The sequence below is a fragment of the Gadus morhua genome, chromosome 20, assembly GCF_902167405.1.
Source record: "Gadus morhua chromosome 20, gadMor3.0, whole genome shotgun sequence".
Taxonomy (NCBI): domain Eukaryota; kingdom Metazoa; phylum Chordata; class Actinopteri; order Gadiformes; family Gadidae; genus Gadus; species Gadus morhua.
Window position 1 is genome coordinate 14,699,309 of NC_044067.1, and position 26,426 is coordinate 14,725,734.

Sequence of the window (26,426 nt, forward strand, 5' to 3'; positions counted from 1 at the left end):
ATATATATATATAAAATAATAATACAATAATCAAAATATCGTGCCAATCACAACACCACATCACCGGTTTGGTAAAAAATAAAAGCATGCCATGGTATAAAGACATTTGGGTTGATCTTATTTAGAGATGGGTTCTTGTGCAGCAAAAACAAATAAAACCAGTGCATACCTCACATTTTTTTGTTGTCAATCTAAGCCTCCTTTTTACACGGTGTCTTGTGAATGATGAAAGGACTAGTCACAAACACACCTGAAACTATATTTTCACTGATTATTACTGCACTCCACCAACGAAACGAGCCAAAAAGCAGAGAAACGATTTTAATAATTCTGCCAAGGCCATTTCCAAGGACCCGAATATAAGGCACAATTTCCTTTGTACACGTTTTGCACAGATGCAGATCCAGAACTTCATTCTAGAGTTTGTCTAAACCCCTTTAGTTCATCTTTTAGAATTAATTATTGTTTTATTATTTACAAGGTTTGGCTGGAGGTTAAAAAAAAAATACAAAGCAAAATTTAAATGAAAGAAATACAGCAGTTTGAACAGAGCAATGAAAACCAGCAAAAAAAAAGATAATCAAAGAAATGACATGGGCTGCTTTGAAAAAGACTCATAAAATACGCTTAAAACTATCATAAACACTTCTTTATAGAATTAAAAAATATATATTTAAGCTCTTGTACAAATTAATTTTTTATTTCAAATAAATTAAGTCACCTTCATAGATCGTCGTAGTTGTACAATATATCAATATAAGCCTTTAAGAAAACAACCCCAGGACAATGTCTGGGTAGTTTGCTCAAATATGACATTCAGGTCAAACACTACCCATGAGGCAGATTGTAATAAAAGAACGATATGGATTTCTTCTAGTTTTACGTGATTGACTGGGAACATTACCAAGCAATGTAAACCAAAGGCAATTTGTCACCAATTGACTTCAGTCAGGATAGGGAACATTTGGCGCATCCTGGACCTATTTTAAGATAATCCTGATTATTTCCGTGGGACTAAACTACTGTTATCCCCTAAAAGATTTGTAAAAACATGTATTTTCTTTCCATTGTCACCCTGCTACAAGCCAAGTTTATATCGAGACTGGTGAGCAGGAGGCCATCTGTGATGATAAAATTCTGCATTACATCAGGGGCTCTGTTGTGGAATCATTTATGCCGCAATACCCATGTCTGCCCATAGGTGGCGACCGCATCAAGCAACCGAATAGGGTCCAAGAAAGCACGTCAGCCGCCATATGATTCGGTCTAATCAGATGGACTTTTGTTCCCATTCGCCAACATTATCTGATTGCGTTCAAAGCTGATTGGTCTTCTGAAGAGCCAGAGCCCGTTATTCAGTAGTAATCACATTCAAACATATAGACTTGGAGCAACAGAAAGTTGCAAAAATGGTGGAAAAAATGTGGACTGTGGGTATAGTCGCCAAAAATAGACATGGAAGAAGAGAAAAATGGCAGCAATATGACAGAGAGAGGGCCGAGAAACGAGAACCAACTGAGAGAACCGAGAACCAAGAACCGAGAGAGAGATGGCTATAGATTTCATCTGAAAGGCTCAAATATAGACTCTAGTGGGTTGTGATGGTGTCACCGCTGGTTACTAGGCCCCAAAGGGCCCATGTGAGCCGCTTCATGGACGTAGAGGCCCTGGAGATCGGTGATTTATGTGACCCCCCCAAAAAGTCTGTTAGCCCGCTATCCTCTTTATATGGATCTGCAGGTGAGAGACAGATGCATTATGGGTTAGAAAATCAAAGGACACGACATGAGAGGGAAACATTTCATGCCTGAAATTACACTTAAGGCATTATCATCGTCTGGGTGCAGTCTCCAAACTCTGAACAACCCATTTGCATACGTTTTACACAAGGAATTGTGCATGAACAAGATAACCAAGGTTTAATGACCCATGATGTGAACACGGGCCACCTGGACAAGACATTATGACACGAATGGAGGCAAACAATATATCATGCTTCTATTCAAAAGTTATGAAGTAATAGTACAGGATTACTTAAGTTGTATCTAATCAAAAGGTAAAGCGACTAGCCATTTAGGACCGGGCTAAACAATGTACCAAATAGAGTTCCTTGTTTAACTACAGGGAGAAGAGTATGTCTGTGCTTACTTCACTGACGATGGCCCACACTGCGGAATCTCTGCGGACAGACAGACGCAGCGCCACTATCGGATTGAAGACGGGATCTACAGCTCCTTCGGCCACACCCTTTTCAAACTGACCTGGACATACAAAACACACAATTACATCATGCTTGCTCAGCATAGTCAATTAGCTAAAGACCATGAACAATAGGTATGGGATGGTGACTCATCAAGGAGGGATCATATGGAATAAAACCAAGGGAAAGGTTGCAACATAGATCCTCTTGACAGGTTGTTACCCAACTCGTTAACAGGGTGAGGTGCGTGTGTGTAATGTGACCGCATTGTCAATAGGTTTTCCCCCCAGAGGTACACATTATAAACTCTGATAAGGTTGGGTGTGTGGGTGCACCACTGCAGTACTAATGAGTGACGTGGCTGCTGAACTGACCTATTCTGTAAAAGCGGTCTTCTGTTCGCTTGTACTTCTCTTTCGCCTTGACCGAAGCTTCCTGAAAGGACACATAAACCAAAGCAGCCATTGTGAGGATCTCCAGCAGCGTTTGGGAAACTATTTGCGCGACACGCAACGATTGCTCGCTACAACAAAGCACAAGCGCACATTCAGCATCGCTTCTCCACGCCATGGGGTAGAGATGTGATCCATATCGTCAATCAATACATGGTGTTATCCATGCCAGGGCGGGGTCGGGCCGACTGGATCAATAATCAGATCTTGCACAATTCAGAAGCACTTTTTGGTCATGGCAGTAAGGCACCCCCGGTCGGTCAATGTCAATACCGGTCGGAGTGATCGTACCATCGTCACATCTCTCCTGGCCTCACTAAGACAATCGTTACCAATATCATTTCGCCAAAATGACTGATTTTGCTGCAGAGTATTACGTGTGTGCATTATGTCTGCCTCTTGAGTCTTTCGTACTCAATGTGCGTTGGTCAGTACAGAGTTTGCACATTTCAACATAAAAGTGGATCCCCATACAAGTATTTAACTAAATGTCTAATCATAAAGACCAAAGTGCTATAGTGCTTTTGTTAACATTTTGGCAGACGTGCTCACAAGAAATGCTCTAAGGCAAAACAAAGACATATTGCTAGATCAATTTGGCATTGGATGTTTAAGTGGAGCCACGAGAGTCGGTTCTGATGTTGGACCACCCGGACCGATGTGTTCCTTTGAGGCTGGTTCTGGGTTCTCACCGAGAAGGGCAGAATCTCCACCGTGGTGTTCCTTATCCGGTCCCCTGGATGTTCCTGGTTGCCGCTCCGGAACAGGAACCTGTCGATCCAAACCACATGCATTTAACTATGATACACAAGAATAATTATTTGCACACTTAGGTGAAATATGCAAATGACAATACAGTGCAATCTATTACAGGTCTATTACAGGCCTCCCCTGGATTTGCCATAGTGTTCTCTCAGACAGAGGTAGAGTTGGGTCGCTGTGAGGGACGGCACCCTCTCCCAGACCCAACCCCCGCAGACAGAGTCAGTACTATGTGTTTCATTTTTATATGTGGACAGGACGAGACAAACAAGACCTTGCTAGGGGGGTAGCTAGCGAAGTTATACTTGGACAGGTTTTCTGCCATTCTTGAACTGAGGAGCTTGTGTCCATGCTTATAGGCTGTATTCATAGTTAACAGATCAACCCTTGTGTCCAGACTTATAGGCTGTATTCATACTGTTAACAGATCAACCGACCTGCTGCTGACGCAGAAACTGGTTTCTTTAACGCTTATGATGTACTTTAACCTAATGGGGACACATGGTTTGCCAGATCGATAGCATAATGCTGATATAACATATAACCTATTAATACATTGCTGTTTTATTAATATTTTAGTGCTGGTTGCTGCAGCGTCATGCGAATGGAGTGAGTGAGTGTCAGTGAAAGCTCTCTTCTTGGCCACCTCTGTCTTCATGGGCGGGCCGACAAGAGCTTCATTGTGAAGAACACTTCCCCCACACCACCAAATATTAACCGCCATATCTTCTTTGTGTGCAACTTTTTATTTCCTCAGGTTGCTGGAGATCTTAACTGCCCATTTCTTTCCTCATCACCCACCATCTCTCTCTGGTTGCCTGTCTCTCTCCCTCTGTGCTCTGCAGTGAGTGGGTGCTTGGCCTAGCAATGCTTATTTTAGAAACCTCTCATTAGCACCGCCTTATCCCCTGAGACACAGACCAGCAGGAAGAGACGATGGATGGTTAGCCAGGGTGAGGGGAGAGTGCGAGAGTGGGGGGGGGGAGTGTGTGAGAGTGAGTGAGTCAAATTGTAGAGACACGACAGAAGCTGGAGGATTTTACCGTCAGACTGTAAACACGGAACTGTGTGAAAGTGTTTGTCAATGCTCCCCTGTGCCTACGCACCGCAGAGAACACCACACATCCACAAGAGTAAAATGCAATCATCCGCAAATCAGCAAGGTGGCATCGCTAACACAACAAGTGATATGCATGCGCAGAGGGCATAGCCTACCTCTCTATGCTAACCGGTCTGTCAAACTTAAAGAGGACGTAGTCTCCGGCGGTGGGGGTGACGGCCCAGAAGAAGTCCTCTCCCAGGTAGGTCTTCTCCAGGGTGTGGCCCTGGTATACCTGGAACACACGTCACACACCATTGCTTTTTGAGCCCCTTCCCACGGTGCTGTGTATACTAATTTATCAGTTTGGTCAGTTATTAAAATATTCACATTATTGCTCCCTGCGTCACCCGGTTAACAATCCTGAATTTCAAATTTGCTACAGTTCTTCCGCTTCAGCTGGTTTCAGAGATTGGTGGAGTGTGGCTCCGACGTAAACCAATCACAGAGCGGACAACGGTTCCGTAAGCAAAGTCGCCCTCTGTTACTCTCTCCCTGGATACCAGTAGTTTGAATGGTGAAAAATACAACTTTACAAGCATTGGGAACACGCATGCGTGTTGTGCTACTTTGGAAGTAGGAAACGGTCATGCCTGAAAAGAAATACAGCAGAGACATACAGACGGTGAACGAGGCAGCTGCTGCTGCTGCTTTTGCTGCAGCTGGCCGCGTATTGTTGGTGGTGAAAAATAGTATCCACCCCTTCACAATCGCTAGATATTTATTCCGGGGTTCATTGTGTGAAATTTTCCCTTCATGATAAAACCTTTGCCACGTGCCATGAAGTCACGGAGCTTCACAGATGGCACACGATGGCAAGAGGGAGCCGAGCCACATGTTTTTCTCAGGCCTGACGCTGGCTGTATCTTCATTATAGCACATACACGCCTGTCCAAAAGAGGTTGCAGCTAGCATCCGTGAAATATTGTTTTTATCTGCCTAATAAATGGGCTGCAGTATGCTCTTTTCCCTTAGTTTAGGAGAGGAAGGTAGTGAAGGCAATGATGTTTACTGTTTGTGATTGACGTTTCATGTGGATCTTCATGTGCTGCTTGTGATTGATGTTTACGAGCTTTGGTCAAACAGCTCCCTTCCTGATGCCGGGAATCTAGCAGCGGAGGTGGACCCCATTGTGTGGTTACCTTCATCGAGGTAGACACTTCAGCCGGCGGATTGACGTGGATCTTGTGAAGCAGAGGTTTCAGGAAATCTTTGTCCTGCACAAGCATTAGAGAGGAAGGACACAAATCTTTACAGGAAGTGGAAAGAGGGCTGAACGTGCAAGAGGAAGTGATCTAACCAAGTACTCAAATAAACTAATGCTTTTGACCGTGACAACAGATACCAAAGGGGAGGGAGGCTTACCGTGAGTTTTTGAATCTTTCCAGCGAGGGAAGAATGGAGGCCCACGTGCTGGAACAGCGAGGGCCTGAACCGCACGCGCAGACTCGACTTCTGCCGCTCACAGTGCTTCTGTTCAGGGGAAGAGCGTGGCGGTGAAGGACAAGCAGCAGCAAACACACAACTACTGCCAACACATACGATACTAACGTACGTACGTACACACACACACACACACACACACACACACACACACACACACACACACACACACACACACACACACACACACACACACACACACACACACACACACACACACACACACACACACACACACACACGACATACCGCATCCTTCTCAGGATTGCAGACTTTGACCCAGAGAATGTGGTCTAATAGCCAGTCGATGGGTTTCTCCTTATAAAACATGAAGATGAACTCTACGATCAGGTTGAGGTCGGGGGCCTGGAACATCTTTCCTGGAAGGAAGAAGAACAGGCTGAACTGGTTATGGCAGTCAGCAGAGCCGGCAATGCACATGATTTAATCTGGTCGTTTCCTCCAAGATCAATTAATGCTGAAGGGGGTTTCGGCGTGTGGGTTGAAGTCCCTTCAAAAACGTCACTGTGATATAAAACGCAGATAACCAAGAGTTAACATGACAAACCATTATGGTGCTGCAATGCAGATCAACAAACTTAAAACTGGCCAGAATGTACCAAGAGTCTGTTTATAATGTCAGTGGCTTCTAGCAGCAATATGTATTTTTTTGCTTCCACGCCATTTTCTCATTGAAAAGACATTCCATACTAAAAATACTCCCCAGTGTGTACGAGTGACGTGTGTGTAAGTGTGAGTGTGACGTGCACGTGTGCGTGCATGTGTGTGTTTGTACCAATGAATCCCAGCTGAGAGAATTCCAGGATCATCCAGTCCTCAGAGGATAGCTGCAGGGCGAAGTTCTTCATGGTAGCAAAGTAGTTGGGCTTCGCAACAATGTCGTCTTCCATCTATGGGGCAAGAGGGATTGGTCAATGAGATGAGGCCGTGATCCCAACATTACAACAGATATTAAGATCAGAGATAGATAAACAACAATACATGTGTATACCAGCACCAAAATGTATATATCCCCCACAATGCCGCTTGGTCACAACCCACTCTGGACTAAAACAAATCACAATCCCAAACAGATGTTCAAGTCACTCCAACTTAAAGTTGTAGGGAAGGAATCGAATGACATACCGAATCTGATGTTATAAGAAATTGTCACAATATGTCATCCACATCATGTTTTCAGAATTGTCAATAATTAAGCATTTTTCTCTAGAGTTGCTGTATCCAGGTGTATATGGCGATGGGAATACGTAGGGATATGTATGTACTGACTCCCAACATCTTTTCACAGCCAACAAAGCCTTGCCACGAGGGTTGTGAACCGCTTTCCTATGACACCCCAAACCAGAGGAGCCAAAGGGACATTCCTTCACGTCTGCACCATAGGTGAGAGAATGCGTTACTGAACAGCGTTGAATAATTTAGATTCACAAGGACACATGTTATTAACCGTTAAACAAATTGGGGTCTGGAGACCGAGAGCCACTGGAGAATTCTAAGAGGATTAGGCAGATGCCAGGAATAATCTTGGCTCTGCATCGGAATATGCTTTACACGCAAACAGGGTATTTTGTGTCAAACACAAATCCATGAGGAAATGTAGCTTGATCATGCTTGTTTTGGAAGTTTGAAACATATTTTGTCTCAAAAGGGTATTTGTCAAACTTTGATACCAAAATATAAGTGTGTGAACATGCGCGGCTAACTCCAGGGATTCCGAAATGTTGCTATGGGAACATTGATTGGGTACGGAATTATACACAACCACAAAAACTGTCTTTGTACACAAAAACTGTTGAGTTGAGACTGTTGAGCCATGAATTCTTTCACATAAGAAACATTTTCCAACAACTACATCCACCAACCACATCTACTGGTCGTGGCATATTGCGGTTTGTAACCAGAATAGGGCAACAGAGAGTGACGGCTTATGCTTCCAACTTTGGAACCATATACCATCCAAAACATGGACAATTACAGCGCAGCAGTCTGTTATGTAAGGGATAATGTACAGCGAGCTGGTCATTATCGCAAATCAACCTCCTTGCAGGGGAATACAGTATCTGGACTTGAGGTGAAGGGTTTTGAATCAGCGTGAAGGGTTCAACAAAGTCGCCGGCTTTATTGGCTACTCGATTTTTTTCGTTAAATTACAGCGTTCTATGAACTGCTGTTTCTGAATAGCAGACCGCTGCCATCAATAACAGACCATTGCTATGGAGGCTATTTCCAACCGTAGACTCTAACTGACTGGAAACTGGTTTTAGCGGAATCAATGAAATGTCAAATCATCGATTTCGAGTAAGGGTAACAGAGTACCCTCCGGTCCGGGTTCATTTAGAAACGAAGTCCGGCTCGCTGTAAATTATCCCTCACTTAGATCATCTAACATAATCTATTCATGGTAAAGTTGGCTCCAAGGCTCCAAGTGGCAGCAATATGCAGTGTGTTCAAAACACACACGAGTGTGTTTTGACTACATTAGATTTGCAATTGCACCAACCAACGAGAATCAATTAAAAAAAGAACACACACACACCCAGTGCCTGCATACTCAAAACATCCTAATCGCATCATTATCTTTAATAATCAATCCTAAATCAACAATGCGAGGTTGGCCCAGGCTGGACAGCCGTTTTCCACTTGTGCTTTGATTGTCTGATTGTGATTAGAGTGCATACCTGTACATAATACACTCCTTTGCTGACAGCGTACATCATGAGGAAAGAGTAATCCAGGTTCTGTTTGGTGCGCCACCTGAAAACAAAACAATGTGTTCCTACAATTACCATTTAACACACTTAAACGCCCTCACTATTTGTTCACCATAGTCTTCCTGAATGTGTTCTGTGCACTATAAGCCTAAAACACACAGAACAGAGTATTGAATATATTTGGCTCTTTACAGCGTTTAAACAAACAATAAACTGTTGTCTTGGTGCGCGTGGGCTAAAGCTTCGTAAACACAGACAACCTACAAAGAGACACACACGCACACAGTGTAGGAAGTCAATGTGTTCGCCCACACACACACACACGAGGCAGGTGGCTGGGTGGTACTGTTGTTTCAGATGTGGGAGGGTTTCGTTGGACTTGTTCATCATTTAGTCATTGGTGCGCATCAACACACACACACACACACACACACACACACTTTGCGAAACAGAAAATACTTAGTCATGCATCCGTATTTCCATACAGACACACAGATATGCATGTACGAACATTGGAACTTGAACATGTGTGCAAACAAATGCAGATACAGAGTGGGCTGAGAGCAAGCCATGCTGTGTCAGTTCAATGCATGCACTGAGGGCAGTTGTTGGTGGACTCTGAACATGAGCTCACAAAAAGGAAGATCCACTGAGAGAGAGACAGAGACAGAGAGACAGAGAGAAAGAGAGACAGAGAGACAGAGACGGAGACGGAGACAGAGAGATAGAGAGATGGAGAATTACGAAGTAAGAGAGAGTGAGCAAGAAAACAAGCGAGTGAGCGAGATAAAGAGAGCTGCTGCAGATGACCCTGAGTTGACTTTGAGGAACGCCTGTGGAATACTAAGCACCCAGGCAGCCTACCTTAGAGCCCTCCTCTCCGCCCCCCCACCTTCTCATGACTCATCCCTCCTCCATTCACTGCAATCGCGGTCACCATCCTCATGCGTCTCATTCCTATCTGCCCCCTGACTCATTTCCAAAATGACTCTAATCTTTCTTCTCCCTCTGTTTTTTCTCTCCCCCCTTCCCTGCCCGTCCCTCACTGGGTGGGTGAGTCGCTGGGTGGGTTGGGGTCGAGGGGAGGCTCACCTGACCCTCTCCCTGGAGTCCCCGAAGGTCTCCTTAAGGTTGGTCAGGTCGGGGTAGTAGGCGGCGGGAGGGGAGATGAGCTCCAGCAGGCCCGAGCTGAACTCTGTGGAGAACCTGGGGGACGGGCGGGGGGGAGAAGGCGTTGAGGGTGGGCGCAGGAGATTAACAGGAAACTGCCAAATAGAGTTATCGACCAGGGGTTTCCTTCACAATGCAATAACAACATGCTCAAAGCGTCGTGAAAAGAAGACTTTGTTTACGGCTGATTTGGACGATGAAAGTCCAATAACGTTCGAGATAAAAGTATCTGATATCCGATCATACAAAGCAATTTCCTAACACGTAACCAAATAACGTCTGTCTGTATTTTTATGGAAGCTTGCATACTAGGAGGCATGGATGTGCGTTCACGCATGGGTGTGTGTACACTGTTCATGGGTGTCATGTTGGACCATGCTTGTGTGTTATATGTGCTTGTTAGGTTTTGTATTACATATTGCAGTGCGTCAGGGTTAGTGGATGGCCGTGACTGTACTTTGTGTTTATGTGTGCGTTAGTGTTGGTGGGTGTGTATACGAGTGCCTCAAGTTTGGTGTATGGTTGGAGAATTGTGTTTCCACTTACTCTTTCTCTAGTCCGGCCACCACACTGTTAACGTAGTCCACATCCGTCTGCAGGGACAACACAATCAAATGGAGTCAGCAGACTTCGAGCAACACAAAGATTCAGGGAGTTCCACATGATTGTGTGCTTGTATGCAAGCGATGCGTAAGTTTATATGAATTTGAGCATGTGTGTGGGAGAGTGCGCGAGAGTAAGAGGGAGCGTGTGTGACAGAGTTTGAAAGTGTAGTCATTAGTACACACACACACACACACACACACACACACACACACACACACACACACACACACACACACACACACACACACACACACACACACACACACACACACACACACACACACACACACACACACACACACACACACACAGTGCCTTGAGAACACTGCAAGCATCTGGCACCCGCGTGACAGAGTGTGAAAATTGTATGTGACAGAGTGAGCGAGTGCGTGTGCTCTGCTTGTGCCAAGACTACGCATGCGTTCAGCCAGCGGCAGACCCGGCCTAGTCGACGAGCTCACCTCTCCAACAAAGACGATGATGACACAGTCCAGCTTCTCCTCCGGCGACAGTTTGTCGATGAGCGAATGCAGCGTCTCGGCCAGGTACGACTTCACCTTGCGCCGCACCGTCGGGATACCCATCACCATGGAGACTGGGGAGAGGGCGGCAGGGAGGGGGGTTATTAGGACCGCGCTCCGACGGCTGACCAGCCACGGACCAACGGCAGACTGAGTCGTTAGCGGGCAGAGCATACCATAAACGGTGTCGTCACACATTTTCATTTGCACCACAGCGGTAACATCAACATGGTGGAAACACACACACACACACACAATATATATAATTTGTTTCCCCCCCAAAAAATAACCATTAGTCTGAAAGTGGAAAAGTTATTTTTGTGGCTGCCTTGGCAATTGCGGTGTAGGATGACGCAATGAGCAAGTCTGTATGCTCATAGCTTACAGTCCTAGCTGCCCAATTGGTACTCCCAAAGTGGAGACCACAATGAACAGTAACAGTCCAAAGCAAACAGCCCCCCACCCCTGGAAACACATTATTTTTAAACAACAAGAATAAAGACAACAAGAACAACAGGTACAATGCAAGTGGTTGTACTCTGGCAGATCACTGGAGTTCAGCTGCTCTGGGGAAAAAGAGAACAAAACATGGAGGACTGGACAGGGAGAGAAGCTATTGTCGTCTCCTTATCGGTTCAGATGCAAGGGATCTGAAGGAGGTTATACACAGTTTTACAGACAGACTCTCTCTCTCACACACACACACAGAGACAGAGAGACAGAGACAGAGAGAGACAAAAGAAAACCTCTGTACCAGAGATGGACAGCTCCAGCCGTATGGGACTGAATCTGACCCACTGACAGACAAGGATCACTTTCACTGTTTTGTGAGTGAATGTGTGTGAAACAGAGAGAGAGTAGGGGGAGAGAAAGAAAGATGGTGAACAGAGATGGCTAGGGTAAGGGGGGAGAATGAATGAATGAGTAGGCCACACATACACACACACACACACACGTCATCTGATACCCGTCACTTGTGTGCTTTTTCTTTGGCTGGAGAAAGGATAGAAGTAGACGGCATCCTTAAGTTACTTGTTAAGTACCAGTCTGAACCCTTTGCATTTTAGAGTCCTCATCCGCCTTGAAGCTCACACGCAAGGTTTAATTCTAAAGCCATAGTATCAAGAGTTTCCTATGCAAAACTTGTTTCGTTTGAATAACAAAGCAATAGCAGTCAAAGGAGACTTATCTTGTAGCCAAACGGTATCGTATGTTGTCCACAGTCTATGAATAATAATTAAAAAAAAGACGTAAATCAGCCGAGCCATGTCATTGAAGTGCTGCAGCTACCCTGACTATTGGGAAGCCTGGCCGACGTTAGCATATATGTGACATAATGGTTGAAGGTCGCGAGACAAAAGCAATGCTTGCCTACTGTCATTTGGACACGTAGGCTATCCTTTAATATTGACTGAAGTGCGTGCGTAAATATGTACATGAACGTGTACGAGGAAAAGGCATAAACAGCTTTGACATGCATGCAATGATGTCTGGGCTGGGTCACTATGTGTGTTGGGGGGGGGGGGGGCGAAAACAAAGTTTAAGAGGCGGGGGGAGAGAGCTCCAATCCCCCAGACCACTCACCGCAGCGTGGAGAATCTGTCCCCATTTCAACGCTTTGTGTTTCCCAGCGCTGCGAGCCATGCAGTGTGAAGCAGCGCCCACCACTACCAGCAGCAGGAAAGTAGGTCGAGGATAAAAGCAGAGTGTGGGAGGAAGGCAGCGAGACAGAGACTGACAGAATAAGGGAGGGCGGGAGACAGCCAACAAGTGAGGATGTATGCAAACCACAGCGAGGGGAGCTCTGACTCCAAACGGCCCTAGCCTCCCCATCTCTCTCTCTCACTTCCCACACTATCCCCAATCTCGTGTCCCACTCACTACTTGAACTTACTCGACAAGACAAAGTGTAAACGACTGATTTGATGAACCGTACAGCCCCCACCTTTTGATGGATATCCCACTGAGCTTGCAAATGTCCACAATATCAATTGTAGGCATAGGAACTGATCAGATAATAGTGATGTGACAAAGGAACATTGTCAGCATGCAGGACTCCTTCAATAACAGGATTAATTTTACTGGAACTCTATCCGGCCACATTAAAGATGAAATTAAGCCTTTATAAATAAAACATAGGGCTGTTGAAGGAGTTACAGCAGAGCAACAATCTCCCCCCTGCACTCCTCCATTGCAACCAGCAGGCCAGCTGCACATTTGTGACATTAGTGACATTTCCCACAAAGCACCAAATAGAACAACAAGGACCTACGATTAAATCCACTTTGACGTTAAGCCACAGATTAACAAGTGCCTTATGAAATGACACAATCACTGCTTTAATATCTTGATGGGTACACGTTTTATTTTAGAAATCGCTCCCAAAATAATCCGTCAACGGTTGTGTGATTTACCGCCTCAGTAACCATGACAACAAGACGATCAGTTGTTGTCGTTTTCCAAAAGGCAGCCTTTTAAAGTAACACTAACACAGGCGTCTCTATATATCTAAATAAGTAGTTTGTCTTCAGCAAGGCAACTTAGTTGGCTAAGTCCATGAAAGGATTTTTTTTTAACGATGTATTAATGTGTACAGAAAAAGAAAAAAGGAGCAGTTTGGCGTGTGGTTCGTGTTGGACAGAGCCAAGTCACATGCCTGCTTGTTCCCTCCACAGATGGCTGCATTGATTAACTTAAGTGTATCTGCTGCGAGAGATGGACATCTCCAAAAATGTGACTGGAACGTCACTTCTGTAAGTGAACAGCGATTAGTAGGACCCGGGAAGCAAAATATACGTACATGAATACGCAGGCTTTGTGCCAAAGCAAAATGGCTTAGGCTGTCAAGACCAGGCAGTATCAGAGCTTGACTGCCCCTTGCTGCAGTCACATACATTTCCTGTAATCTATGTTTTTATTTAAAGTGGGTAGATGTGCTAATTGCCAAGGCTATAAATATGTGTGTCCGATAGTGAAGAGTTGAAAGTGGTTAAAAGAACAACAACACAGATCACAGGCCAGTAGGGTGCGTCTTTAAAAAGGTAGGTGGGGGTTTGGATTGCATGCCAGAGGAGCATCTCGCCCATTGATTGCCAGTCCCAACAGAGGTCTGAAACAGACAACTGCTGCCTCACAGGAACCACTGTCCCTGTGAACGGACAAGACGCAACACGACTCACCACCACCGCCTCCACCACCACCACACTACCCTGCAGCCAGTCCACTCTTCAGTTTGAGGGTTCAGCTTCCAGTCTCTACCCATTCCAGCCAAAGTGTACTGGCTTCAAGCCCCAATGTCTGCAGCCTACATGAGAGGCATCCTCAAGCAGGATGCAGGTGACACAGGACTCTATGAAGCATGAGCAAAACAGACATTTTGCATTGATTTAAAGCCTTTGTAGATGGACCGGTGGGCTAGACACCTGAGAGGACGTGGCTGGAGAGGTGCAGAGTGATGAGGCGAGAGAGGAGATTATCCCCTTTGCCTTTCCTGCTCTCTCATCCCGTGAGAATACCTTCTACCACTCATGGCTCACAGTGCTTTAATGGGAATGGAGAAGCTGCAATACTGTTTACTTCCCTGCTACTCTTTCCTCCTCCTCTGCCTCCTCCTCCTCCTATGTCTCGGACCCCTTTCCCACCCCCTAACCCATTGTCACTGAGCATCAGGAAGCACCCGTTTATGGACCAACCCCCCTTTCCGTCAACGACAGTCCCCATACTCACTCTGTCACTCTGTCACGCAGCCAGGCCCCTAATCCTCTTAGAGAGAACGCGATATGGCCAGGGCGCCCATGCCAAGTGCAACACTGTGCAAGAGCTTGAGCAGGGGTTTGAATTGATGATGATTTTTTTCCAGAATAAATAAACAGAGGGAATGAAAAGACCCGCGAATGGGACGGAAATGAGATTGGAATGACATTTTCTTCAGGACCAGAGGCTAAAGTCGAGACGGCAGACTTTTATTCTTTAACAGCTACTTCTAATTCCTGTAAAATGCTTTTGCGTAACTAACGAGTTAAAAAAAATAAAAATAAATGTGCAGCTACCTTGGCGTTCGCCACCTGCAAAGGAAAACATATTTTTTCCGGAAAGTGGAGCCAAGACGTGCCTTGGCTCGAAACGAAAAATAAGCATTCTGAAATGTGCGCTCATGTGCGCCCTGTGTACCACGCACACACTGGAAAACTGTGCAAAATCAGCTGATCGCAGCGTTCATTTTGTGAGATATCCAAATGCTCTGTGGTCAAGCTGATACATTAGGTTGCATTGAACATTGATGTCTTTAAAAATGGTTCAATAGTTTAATAAATAAGAAAGCTAAGGAAAGCTTCCAAAGAACTCTCCTTTTCCAATTTTGCAACAGATAAACCCCCAGTTTATTGCTGCATTGATGCTTCCTTAACACAAGTTAAACTTCTGACTTATGGACTGTTGTGTATGGACTCAACACTGTAGGTGGGGTCAGGGGGCATGGGGGAAACCCTGCAGCTACATGAACATTTTCTTTTCATATAGCAGCCATTAACGTTGCAAAATCAAAAGTCATCAAATTCAAGGAAATAACTAATATTCCTCCTCTTCACACAAGCTGCCTGATGCGTTTTTGCTATTTTACCATGTTTTACATCAGATGGTAGCTGTCTCGACCGGGCTGATAGTTCACCATGCAGATCACCATGAGAATGGATTGTGAGGTTTGATGTGCGGTAGACACCACTGGAAGGCGTGCAGCAAAAGCGATCGTTCCCTCAACCAAGAGGATCCCATCGGGGATTCAGCTCTGTTGCCAACTGAGTGTCACCCAAGGCAATTAACTTCCAAAATACATGGCACCTGTTTGGCACGCAAGGAGATTACGTGCTCATGTCCCACCTGTGAGTGTTTTTGTGGGATTTTGTGTTTTTACCTCCGGTGCGTCCCAGGCCAACCTGCACTGCGGGCTGCAGACTGCCCTCATTGTTGAGCAGGTGAGGCAGGTGGTGGTAAATGTTTGGGATCTGCAGGGGCTTCCGACTGGCCAGCTCCTTCAGCAGCTTCTGAGTCTCATCTGGAAGCAGATGTCAACGACAGGTTAAACACGGTCCTGGTCCTTCCCGACTGCACGGCTAAGAAGCGAGTGAACGCTGCCTCTGGATTGACAATAACACCGGCTCCTTCCTCTTAACGCGTCGCTAGCATGCATCTGATGTTAATCTGTATGGTAACCAGTGAATAGGGAACACCGGACGGCATAGAGGAGGTAGGATAAACAGACTCCATTAGATGAAAGGAACTCAACGCTACGACTTGAACGTCGAACCACTAATGGCTAACTATGCGTAACACCCTCCAAAACTCCTCCTGGCTTTTTATCATCCCCAATCTGTATGTGTGACGCATGAGTTACCGGAGAAGTTGGAGATGGCGTCCTTGCTGCCGTTGGTCTCGGCGATGGCCCGGCGGAACTGCTCCAGGATGTTGTTTAGCTCGGAGGAGCGCTGCAAGGTCCTGTGCTCCGCCACACGGAGGCGCTCTCTCAGGGCATGGAACTCCCGCTGGGAGGCTACCAGTTTCTCTATAGGGGTAGGGGAAAGGGGGGAAGAGGATTTGATTAGAGATATGTAGCCGTTAAAACTCCATGCCACACCTCAAGGTCAGGTAGTAGATCGGCCGTTCCTCAACAGGAAGTTCTTTCTGGAGCTCACAAGCATGGCTGGTGAAACAAACTGCCAGCTGCAGTCTTAATGTTCTCTTCGGAAAGGTGTAAAAAAAAATATTGTATTAGTCCACAGAGCCTTTGCTTTCATGTGGATAGAACCATAACTCCCAGATTAATCTAACCACTAACTACTACTTTTGTACCCGGAGGTAAAATCTAGGTGGTTTAATTTTAGTGTTCTGGCAGTTTATCAAGTTCTGAGATAGATCCTGGCGATACATAAAGTTTGAACAAGGCTCCCATTTCTTTATACTGCTTGGAGTGTTCCTATTTGAGGGGATAGAAATGAGAAAGGGGCAGACGGCCATCCAAATAGATAAGCAACAGAATTCCCCCACACATCACTCCTATAGTATCCAGCTTAGCTAGGTCTCCCTCGTGCGTGCTTACGTACGTGTGATATGGATAGAATGTAGGCTGCTCGATTATGGAAAAAAATCATAATCACGATTATTTGTCAATATTGAAATCATGATTATTCAGACTATTATTTGTACAATTTTGAAAACTTGATGTATTTATTCAGCATGTCTCTCCCAAAAACACTTAGTAACTGCGATCTTTGAAATTTCGCCTTAAAAAAATACAGAAAATGGTCAAAAAGAAAATGTTCAAATCTAAAATATTTTACAGATATGTATCCAGCTGTTTCTATGAAACATAAAATAAATAAATAGTAAACTAGATTATATTAGCTTTGTGATCGTTTGACGCCAAAATCAAAAACGAAATTTGATTAATCGGCCAGCCCTAATAGAAAGTATGCCTGTTAATCCGATCTCCCCATTTTGCAGGGTATAGTAACCATCTGAAGACCTTTCCCTTCTCAACAGCAGTCCCTTCATCTCCACCTCTCCCATCTCTCAATGCGTCTGACTCCATGGGTCTGTGTCTGACTCTGTGCTATTGTGTCCACTGGGCCTTCCCTGGCTGCTCCGTCCACATGCAGCCTGTTGTGACAGATGCTGTCGTTGGGTTTGGGGTCTTGTGCAAAGGGCAGCTCCATGGAGAACAAACAAGACTTTCATCTTTGCGGCGGCGGCCTTTGATTGCCAGAGCCCCGGCGCTGAGGGTGAAACCACACCTATAATCCTGCTGAGAAGGAGAAGGATTGGGGCCTCTCTGGGAGAGGGGAGGAGAGGAGAGGTCGCATAACAGGATGCCAAAACAATAGCATTGTTTTCTGTTCAGGCTAGTTGTTTTCCCCCGCCCCACTGTGTAGACCTAGCCTACAGTGGAACTAAAAGCCTAGCAGGTGAACCCAGCCCCATCTCCGTCTCCCTCCCTGGTTAATCCCTTATGCATCTTCTCTTAAGCAAACAGGTAAACAGTCATCCTCCGCCATGGGGGATTGTGCAGAGTGATTGTGCCCGAGGGTGTTCAGCGTCGTTAGCGTCAGTGTTAGCTAACGCCGTTAGCGTTAGCTTCTCTTGACATTCGACCTGTCAGCACAGCCTCAACTGCTGAATACATGTTAAACGTGAACCTTCAAGCTGGTTAACCTCCACCCACCGTGGACAGCAAAGGGACCAGCCTTTGAACAACACCTGTCATTCCGCCAACCCCTTGCTCCCCATAGAAGTCTGTGTGTTGCAAGAAGGCTGTAACCTCAACAGTGCAGGCATTATATCTAGGCCAATTAGATAAAAGGGCTGAGCACAGCAAACCCATTTGCCCATTAGCTCTACCTGTGATCTGGATCACATCTCGAAAATCTCATTATTCTCCTCCCCTGGTCTGGCTGCAGATGAGGGAAGGGTGGGGGGAGGGCAAAGTGGCTGTAAACCTAATGCACAGCAGAATCCTCCTCTGCACTAACCAGAGCTCTCTTCACAACAGACTCACCGCAACCCCCCTCTGCATCTCTCTGCCCGTCCCTCATCTTCTACTACCCGTTTTGCTCTGCTCTTCTCTGCGTCTACTTCAAACCGCCACTGCTCCATCCCTCACTCTCCACCCCCCCCCCCCCCCCCCCCAATCACCCCTCTTTTATCCACACGTCGAGATTTTGCTCCCCGGCCACCAGCCTCCTGTGATGTGGCACCCGTGAGGCGTCAGCCCTGATTGCTGGCCTCCATACATTCCTGTGATTTATGAATGAGGAAGGACGTGGGAGGGGCCAAGGTGTGCCATGAAGGCAGCCGTGACCGCAGTACCCTGCCCCTTCCTTCTGACAAGGCCTCTTATTTAGGCATGTGTACACATGCACTGAGGTGCACTCATATACACAAACACTGCATGTGGGAAGGCCCACCAGTACCTACCCCTCTACCTCAACCCACCCCACCCCCCCCCCCCCCCCCCCACCCGCCCCAATGAAAGGGAGCCGTGTTCCCTGCCAGTGATTGAGAACTAAATCTAAAAAAAATAATAAATACAAATGTGGAGCCTTTCTTCCTGGAATGAACTACAGGGGTTGACACCCAATTGACTAAGAGGACCCGTTTTCTGTAAGGATTTCCTCCATCGCTAAGTTGTGACCAAAAACCATGTTTAATCTAATAAAGAGGGGATGTGTGATGCTAAATCCATCCACGTCAATAACTTATTATGAACAGAGCAAATAAATCTATAATTTGTCTTAAGATTTTGACATGCATCAAAAAGATAAATGACTGTGAGAAGCTGAAGGACTAAGGTTCTCCCTCTGGCTCCAGACATTAAAGGGGTAGTTCAGAAAAACAGTCTTACCCACTCCACAGTACACCCGAGGTAGATCAATTATAATGCCAGACTATAGATGTAAATGTCTGTGTTGATAGAATAATGTTAGAAATAAAACTAACCTTGCATTGCATGAATCATCGCATTTTGAGGGACTACTTTCTCAGCAGAAGCGGAATTTAACCTAGGTATCAGTCCGCCGCTGCCGTAGCCTACTACCAGGAATATAACGCCGCTGCTGAGACACAGCAAGTCCCTCAAAATGCAATGCAATGCAAGGTTGGTTTTATTTCTAATATTATTCTATCAACACAGACATTTACATCGACCATCTGGCGTTATAAATGATTTGCCTCGGGTGTACTATGGAGTGGGTAAGACTGTTTTATTAGCAGGCTAGTATTGCCCGTTGCCGTGAGCTAGCCTAGCACGAGCAAACTCTGCAACTAGAAGGACTCCATGAAATGTGTTGAAACCTGTCTCCAATGATAAAGAACACCTTGACCGAACACTAACTTGGGATTCAGGTCCTATGTCCAAAATTCGGAAATACCCCTTTGAAAGCATCACTTCCTTACCGAGAACTCCCCAACCCTCAGTGTTTTATGCAGACTGCAAACTGTAAGAGACTCTGTAAATCTGGGTTAGCGGTTCAGAAAGGTGTCGCAATTTTATGTAGAGTTAGCTCTAACTCAGGTTGAGGTGAGTCTAGCGAGATGCAAAACGTTCTGGCTCTAGCAGCATTCACAATCCCCCGTCCTTGCATTGTTCCTCCTGAGCCTCTGATATCCAGTTGTTAAGAGATGTTGGCGTTAGGCATCTGCTGCAAGACTGCAGTGAACAACATGGACTTGTAGGCAAACCACTTGTGTGGTTTGACAGCTACTTTGAGGATCTGAACAGCTCTTCATACTGGTGCACCTGCCACCCATCTGGTCCAACGGTGCCATGCAGCTACAGTTACACGGTTACACCTTACTCCTAAAGCACATGGCACAGTTTCACTTTACCACTATTCAGAACTTGTGGTTTTGACTCAACTGCTCGCTATGACTTTACAGTTATCCTTTGACAATGCGGGTTTTGTGTGCATTAGATCAGATCGATTTTGTATAAATTAAAATGATATTGGACCTTGATCAAGCCTTTGCAAAGATAACACTGATCGCTTTTGGCATTTGCCAAGGGATCTTGATACTGGATAGGTGTGTGACAGGTAATGATACCATCTCATGGTGAAGCAATATACATGAATATGTCATTAGCTGGACAAATACATCATCATACATTACCAAACATGTTTCTGGCTGCTGAATCAACAACAAAAGTATCAGTGTAAGGATTTAACTAATGACATAATTGCTACAGTTTGCTAGGGTTCTGAGTTCAGGGTTACAATACAGTTACCAAAACAAACCTCCTCCACAACACAAAAGTTACCGTCAGATAGGTAAAAACAAGCATGACATCACTTTGGGGTCTTATTGCACACGCAGACAGTAGTAGTATTGATCTGGACTGGTATATTCCAACGGAGGGAATGAAAGCCGATCCGTGGACAGGTGAGTGATATTCCCTGGGGGACACTGTGCAAGGGAAGAAAAAATACACTGATGGGCACGCGCCATCTCCTCTAAATCTTCCTATTTCCCTGATTGAGTTTTTTCCCAAAGTGGCTTTCCTTATTCCCTGTATGCCAAACCAGGGAATGGCATTCTGAAACCAGTAAATGGGTTCAGAAGAAACCATAAGAAAGCAAATGTGATTTGGTTCTTTAGGATTTGATTTGATTGTGCCAAAGAGACAAAAGAGAGTGCGTGTGCGTGTGTGTTGCAAGCTATATTAATTGGGTAATACAATCAAAATATTGGGGAGAATGCTTAGCTGGGAGCCTTTAGCCAAGATTCATCACTAAAATAAAATGTCTCTGTTCTATTCCAACCAAACCCGATAATCGATTTTAAATCAATTATTTTTTCTATAAATTATATATCTGTATATTTATTTGAAGAATAACAATGATTAACAAAAGCTAAATAACACGTCTCCCACTCTGCTGCGTGCCTCAGTTTCAGATGTTGGATTAATGTGTTGCGCTGCTGCTTTTGTTTTCCACAGACTTGAGGCAAACGCTACACTAATTTCTTTCAGCTCATGCTACCATGTTTATATTTTATTTTTTCTGAAGAGGAGTTGGCGTTACTATGAACTACGGGACCTCAGAGAAGAGGATATTTCTTTTTTAATTGTAAATCAAAAATGTTTGGTTTAGAATTAAAAAATAAAAATTGATTAATCGACAAGCTCATATCAGAATAACTTCCAGGCCTGAATCCTGCTTCCTGAACTCCCCTCAAAGTGTATTAGGGTATTTAGTGTGTTCCAACCACCGACTGCACTGTGAGATTTGAGAGGCTTACTGCAGACCACAACGGTCACAACGGTCCGGCTTCTACTATCTTCTTTCCCCTTTTCCAAAAAAGTTACCAGGTCTACACTGACAGGCTTACTTCCTTCTCCTCTTTCAGAAAGAAAGTATGCGACAGGCCAATACACAGCTTGCTAGCACTGGTATGCGTTTTGTCACTTCTGCACAATCAAATCAATACCCAACTGTTTTCCAAACACCCTTTGGGAATCACTGCCAGTGCCAACACATGTAGAATCAGTCTTATTATAGTTAACCGGGAACATTCACTGTAGCTTCGTTCCCATTCCCAGCAATAGAAAATGAAAAAGCACAAGTATGGAAGAATGACATCCAATTATACTCACACACTCCTGCTTACACTCCAAATTCATTTCTTCCCAGATAAGACTTTACCCAAAAGGGAACAACAGTTTAAGACAAACAATGGACTGTGGACTAGATCATTCTGATGACATACAATAGAGGAAGACATAATAGAAAATTGTGGAACCGAGACCATGAAGGCAAGCATGTGAAGGGAATCACATGCTATTTCAGCAGGTTGTTCACAACTGAACAACCTGCTGAAATAATGAGCTCACGAGACTGGGGGACAGAGCATAAGCTGTGAGAGTAGATGGGACACTACTTAAAAAGCTGCTAGTCAGTGTGTCCCGTTCGCTTCACTGATGGGCTGATATTGCTCTTCTCCTTTAGTCACATCCTCAACTAGATCCAGCCCCCCATGGACCACTTTACACTTTTCTGGCTGGTTGCCCACTCCCAAATAAATAAAAATAATAGATAAAAGCCAAATACATAAATCCATTACAAAAGGCAACATTCATCCAGACATCCGGCCCATTGTAAGTCTTCTCCATTCCAAGGGCAAAGATAAGTTCCTCTCCACAACAACGCCCTCCGCTCCCACTCGGCCCCTCGGCCACCACACGTGTTCCCTTCCACACATCTTTCCTTGGCCATAAGCACACCCTTTCTGGAGCTATTTTAGGGACCCATTGTGTTAGCCCATGACCAACGGGAAACGGGAACAAATGGATTCAAGGGAGAAACTGTCTGGATGGGGAAAACGGAACAGTATCGTATGCCAGGTTGCTGTTGACTCAAGCAACCACAGCCCGTCAGTCTAGGATCTATTGTATAGTGCCGTTAGAGAGTCTACTGCAATTGTAACTTTAAGTCATTTAAAATGTATCATCCTCCATGTCAGTCAACGTCATGGAGAGTTGACACATAGAGGACTGTTTATGACAAGAGTACTCGACTCATTCAAACAACAGTCAAATGAGGAGAAACAATGCAAGTTAGGAAGGCTGCAGGGAACTTTTCCTTGGGTATTTTGGACACACACACACACACACACACACAGAATGAGAACTGAATGGACTGCTCTAAAACAAAAGATTATATAATAGGTCAAATGGGAAGAGGCAGAAGATCTTCTATCAATGGTATTCCTACAGAAACACAAACATTTACATACCTGAATGTAAATTTCGACTTTGGATGTCTCACACACACACACACACACACACACACACACACACACACACACACACACACACACACACACACACACACACACACACACACACACACACACACACACACACACACACCAATTGTATAGACTACTGTAGACTATACAAGCTGAGGATATAGGTTAATGTTTGTTGTATTGACAAGTCATATATTTTGCTTATCCTGAAGGATGGCTTATGCGTGTTCCTATCATTTATGACCAATCATGACATCACACCAAGACACTTCTGGACAGAGAACTGCACGCGTCAGCTTTTAATTATTTATAACATATAAAATCAAGAGTTAATTATTGTCTGAGATAGTCCAGAGTTTTGAGTTAATTAACTATCTATCTAACAACTAACTTGAACAAAAAGATAGATGGTTGTTTCTACAACACCACTGTCTGGAAACCAGTCCAATGTTAAAACCGACATTCCTGTATCTGCCAAAGTAATGCACATTGATAAACTACGGTATACACAGGTCATAGCTTTAGTTTGTGTTTCTACGCTTTAACCATTACCAAAAAGCCATGTCACATTTACATGAAGATTTGCTTCCAACGTTACGGCCTGCGTGTTGTCTACACTCGGCCCATCCAAACACAACAAAGTCATGGAAGGCAGCATCACCGTCTGTTGTTACAATACTTCCCACAACCATGGCGACAGAGACAAGACTAATTGTTGGCTAAAAGTTTTAACAATGGCCGTATTGCCAGGCTTTTTATCTCTGCAGCCTTCCCGTGGACAGTCTGGTTAGTTTCAGCAGGTGCTGAATCCTCTCCAACCTGCCCTTTATAAATCACGGTCAGGTTTTATCAGAGCCCCCGGGTCTGCTTTAGAAGTGGTAATACTTCAAGCTTAACAGTTTCAATGAGTTGATAAGGGACGAGGCCAGTGCTTTGGAATGTACCTTAAAAAAAAAAGGTCAAATGTATTTACACTCGGCTCATAAGTCACTAAAAAAGTAAAGTAAAGTCTAGACTAGGGCCGAAAGCACCAACCCCCTTGGAATTGACCCTGGGAAAGGGGTAGAGCATCAGTTGTTCCAGACGTACATCTTACCAAGGATGTTGGACCAACATGGGGAATGTTCAAGATTAAACACCAGTGTTATCCGATAGGAACTAGTCCAATTCAAACTGCTTCCAACTGTGCTACCCGTTGCATTGTGTGTACGGCGAGAGTCACACATTATTCATAATCGATTAGTTAAGCCAATTATCGATCCCTGAGAGCCGAGCCGTCAAAAATTGAAACGAGTAGGCTACCCATGATGTCTACATTTTTGATGTTCCCAAAACCTAAACCGCAACCGTATCTTTAGTCAAGATAACCCTCATTATCTTAGGACGGTCTCTTGTGGTTTTAGGTGTTGGTACATTGCACTAGTCTAGGTATTTAAAACGGATGCAAAGATAACCGAGGAGAAGCTTAAGATAGCTGCAGCCGTCCCAAGACATCTCCAGATATTGTCATTATACGTAATGACAATATCTAGAGATGGCATGGCACGCTTATAGGCTTACATTCAGTCTCCATGTCGGTTTGATCATTGCAGATATCCGTCTCAACCAGCTAGTAGTCAAAACAGCCTGCATTGGAACGAGCCACCGTAACAGCCAACCATCTCAATAAACACATCAAGCAGAAAGAAGAGTATGGGATTGTTGTGCTTACCTTTGCCATTCTGCCAGGCTGTGTACCAGGACAGGCTGAGAAACGACGTGAAAAAAATAATCGCAGTGGCAACCGTTCCATTTCTGAGCCTCATTTCATTTCAGCGATCCCCTCCACGACACACGGGGACCCCGGTCTGCCGTGCCTCTCTCACCGCCTTCAGGACGTCAAGCCGGGCGTCGGTGAATGCATATGGTGGCCACAAAATGCCCCTGGGTTAGTGACGGCGAGCAACAGTGAAGTAATGAATATGAATGATTCCGGATGTGTACCCCCGGTGTGTTTAAGTCTTGTGTTGTTGTGGTAGTAGCCGTGGGGGTCTCTACCGTAAAACCAGGAGGGCTGTTGTCTAGCTTCTCCTGCGCCTTTCCAGATCAGTCACGAGGCATTGGCAGTCCAGAGTCCCGATGCTTTTTACAGGCTTCCGTGACGCGCGCGACTCGCATGGCAAGGGAGAGAGCCGGAGGAACGACACACCGCTGGACGTCAACACATGACAGCCCAGACAGACCTACTGCTATACATCCACGACACAAACCGCACCATTAGCCCACAACAGGTTTGACAGCTACTGGGTTTTGACGTCGGCTGGCTCACACGGTCGAGTGAGAATGTATCCAGCTTTAAAAGAAAGAAAGCATCTAAGTTTAGAGATTGTCGCTCAAATATCAACCGAGAAATAAGTGTTTCACTCGATAAATAAGTCGTCTCTCCTCCAAACAATACCAATTGGCCTGGAGTTTCTAAGTTTACTGAGCTAGAGTAACGTTACGCATAGCATGAACGCTAGTCAATGCAGCATTTCAATGGGGTCCTTAGCTAAAAAATTAGAAACTAGACGGAAGTGTACTTTGCACGGCGTTATGGATTGTATCCAAGTTAAAAATGACCTTATTAAAATACGATTATGACAGCACGGAAACCGATATCAATTGAGCGTTTTATAGTAAAAACGTCTGCCTTTTCCAGATGTAGCGTCACAAGTCACAGATCGCTGTCATTGGTCTATGGGTGGGTGCGTTAGATTTAATTCCCTTTCCAGGAAGGGTAACGATATCAGCTGAAGCAGGAGGTACCTTCATCCTTAACTCCACCTCGCGGGTGGCACGCAAATGTATTAATCTTTCGAAATGTGTTGAATCCATACATTCAACAATTTCCATACTGCATGGCAGTGTCAGCATTTGTTTAGTGGAATCCTTTAAAACAATCATTGGATTTGTATCGCATTACTGTCAGACTGTTGCAAATCGCATACGCTAGTAGGGACATGTTTACCGAAATGGATCAAATGTAGCATTCTAGAGCCATCTTGCGTTGGCACTATGAAATCACCAAGCACGTCCAATGACGTTATGCCAGATATATCGTCGTGTCTTGAGAGGATCCTTATTTGAAAATCAATGTTAACAAATCAACATTTAATCTGCTACATT

The 26,426-nt window shown here is 45.0% G+C and overlaps 1 protein-coding gene across 3 annotated transcripts; it reads right to left on the bottom strand.

The window, feature by feature from the left end:
• Window positions 1-26,007, bottom strand: mgat4a (alpha-1,3-mannosyl-glycoprotein 4-beta-N-acetylglucosaminyltransferase A). Of its 3 annotated transcripts, none has more exons than XM_030343199.1 (17): window positions 25,317-26,007; window positions 24,991-25,147; window positions 16,375-16,542; window positions 15,895-16,035; window positions 10,926-11,059; window positions 10,405-10,451; window positions 9,781-9,894; window positions 8,656-8,731; window positions 6,753-6,867; window positions 6,206-6,336; window positions 5,879-5,986; window positions 5,656-5,730; window positions 4,630-4,748; window positions 3,345-3,423; window positions 2,575-2,635; window positions 2,149-2,261; window positions 1-1,734 (listed from the first exon to the last, which is right to left on the bottom strand). In XM_030343199.1, exons 2-17 carry the CDS (start codon window positions 25,082-25,084, stop codon window positions 1,708-1,710), a joined length of 1,602 nt encoding a protein of 533 aa, XP_030199059.1. In that variant the 5' UTR covers window positions 25,085-25,147; window positions 25,317-26,007; the 3' UTR covers window positions 1-1,707. The 3 variants fall into 3 exon arrangements, with proteins under 3 accessions (XP_030199059.1, XP_030199060.1, XP_030199061.1); XM_030343200.1 differs by having other exon boundaries at window positions 24,991-25,202; XM_030343201.1 differs by lacking the exons at window positions 24,991-25,147; window positions 25,317-26,007 and adding an exon at window positions 22,126-23,329.
• Window positions 26,008-26,426: the final 419 nt, after the last annotated feature.

What these genes read in the sequence shown, in the direction of transcription:
- mgat4a (XM_030343199.1), bottom strand. Translation starts at nt 25,084, where the DNA reads ATGAGGCTCAGAAATGGAACGGTTGCCACTGCGATTATTTTTTTCACG. An exon ending in TGGCCTGGGACGCACCGGAG is followed by an intron (nt 11,060 to 15,894) that starts GTAAAAACACAA and finishes CCCTCTCCCCAG; the next exon opens with TCTCCATGGTGATGGGTATC. An exon ending in CTCTCAGCTGGGATTCATTG is followed by an intron (nt 6,337 to 6,752) that starts GTACAAACACAC and finishes TCTTCCTTCCAG; the next exon opens with GAAAGATGTTCCAGGCCCCC.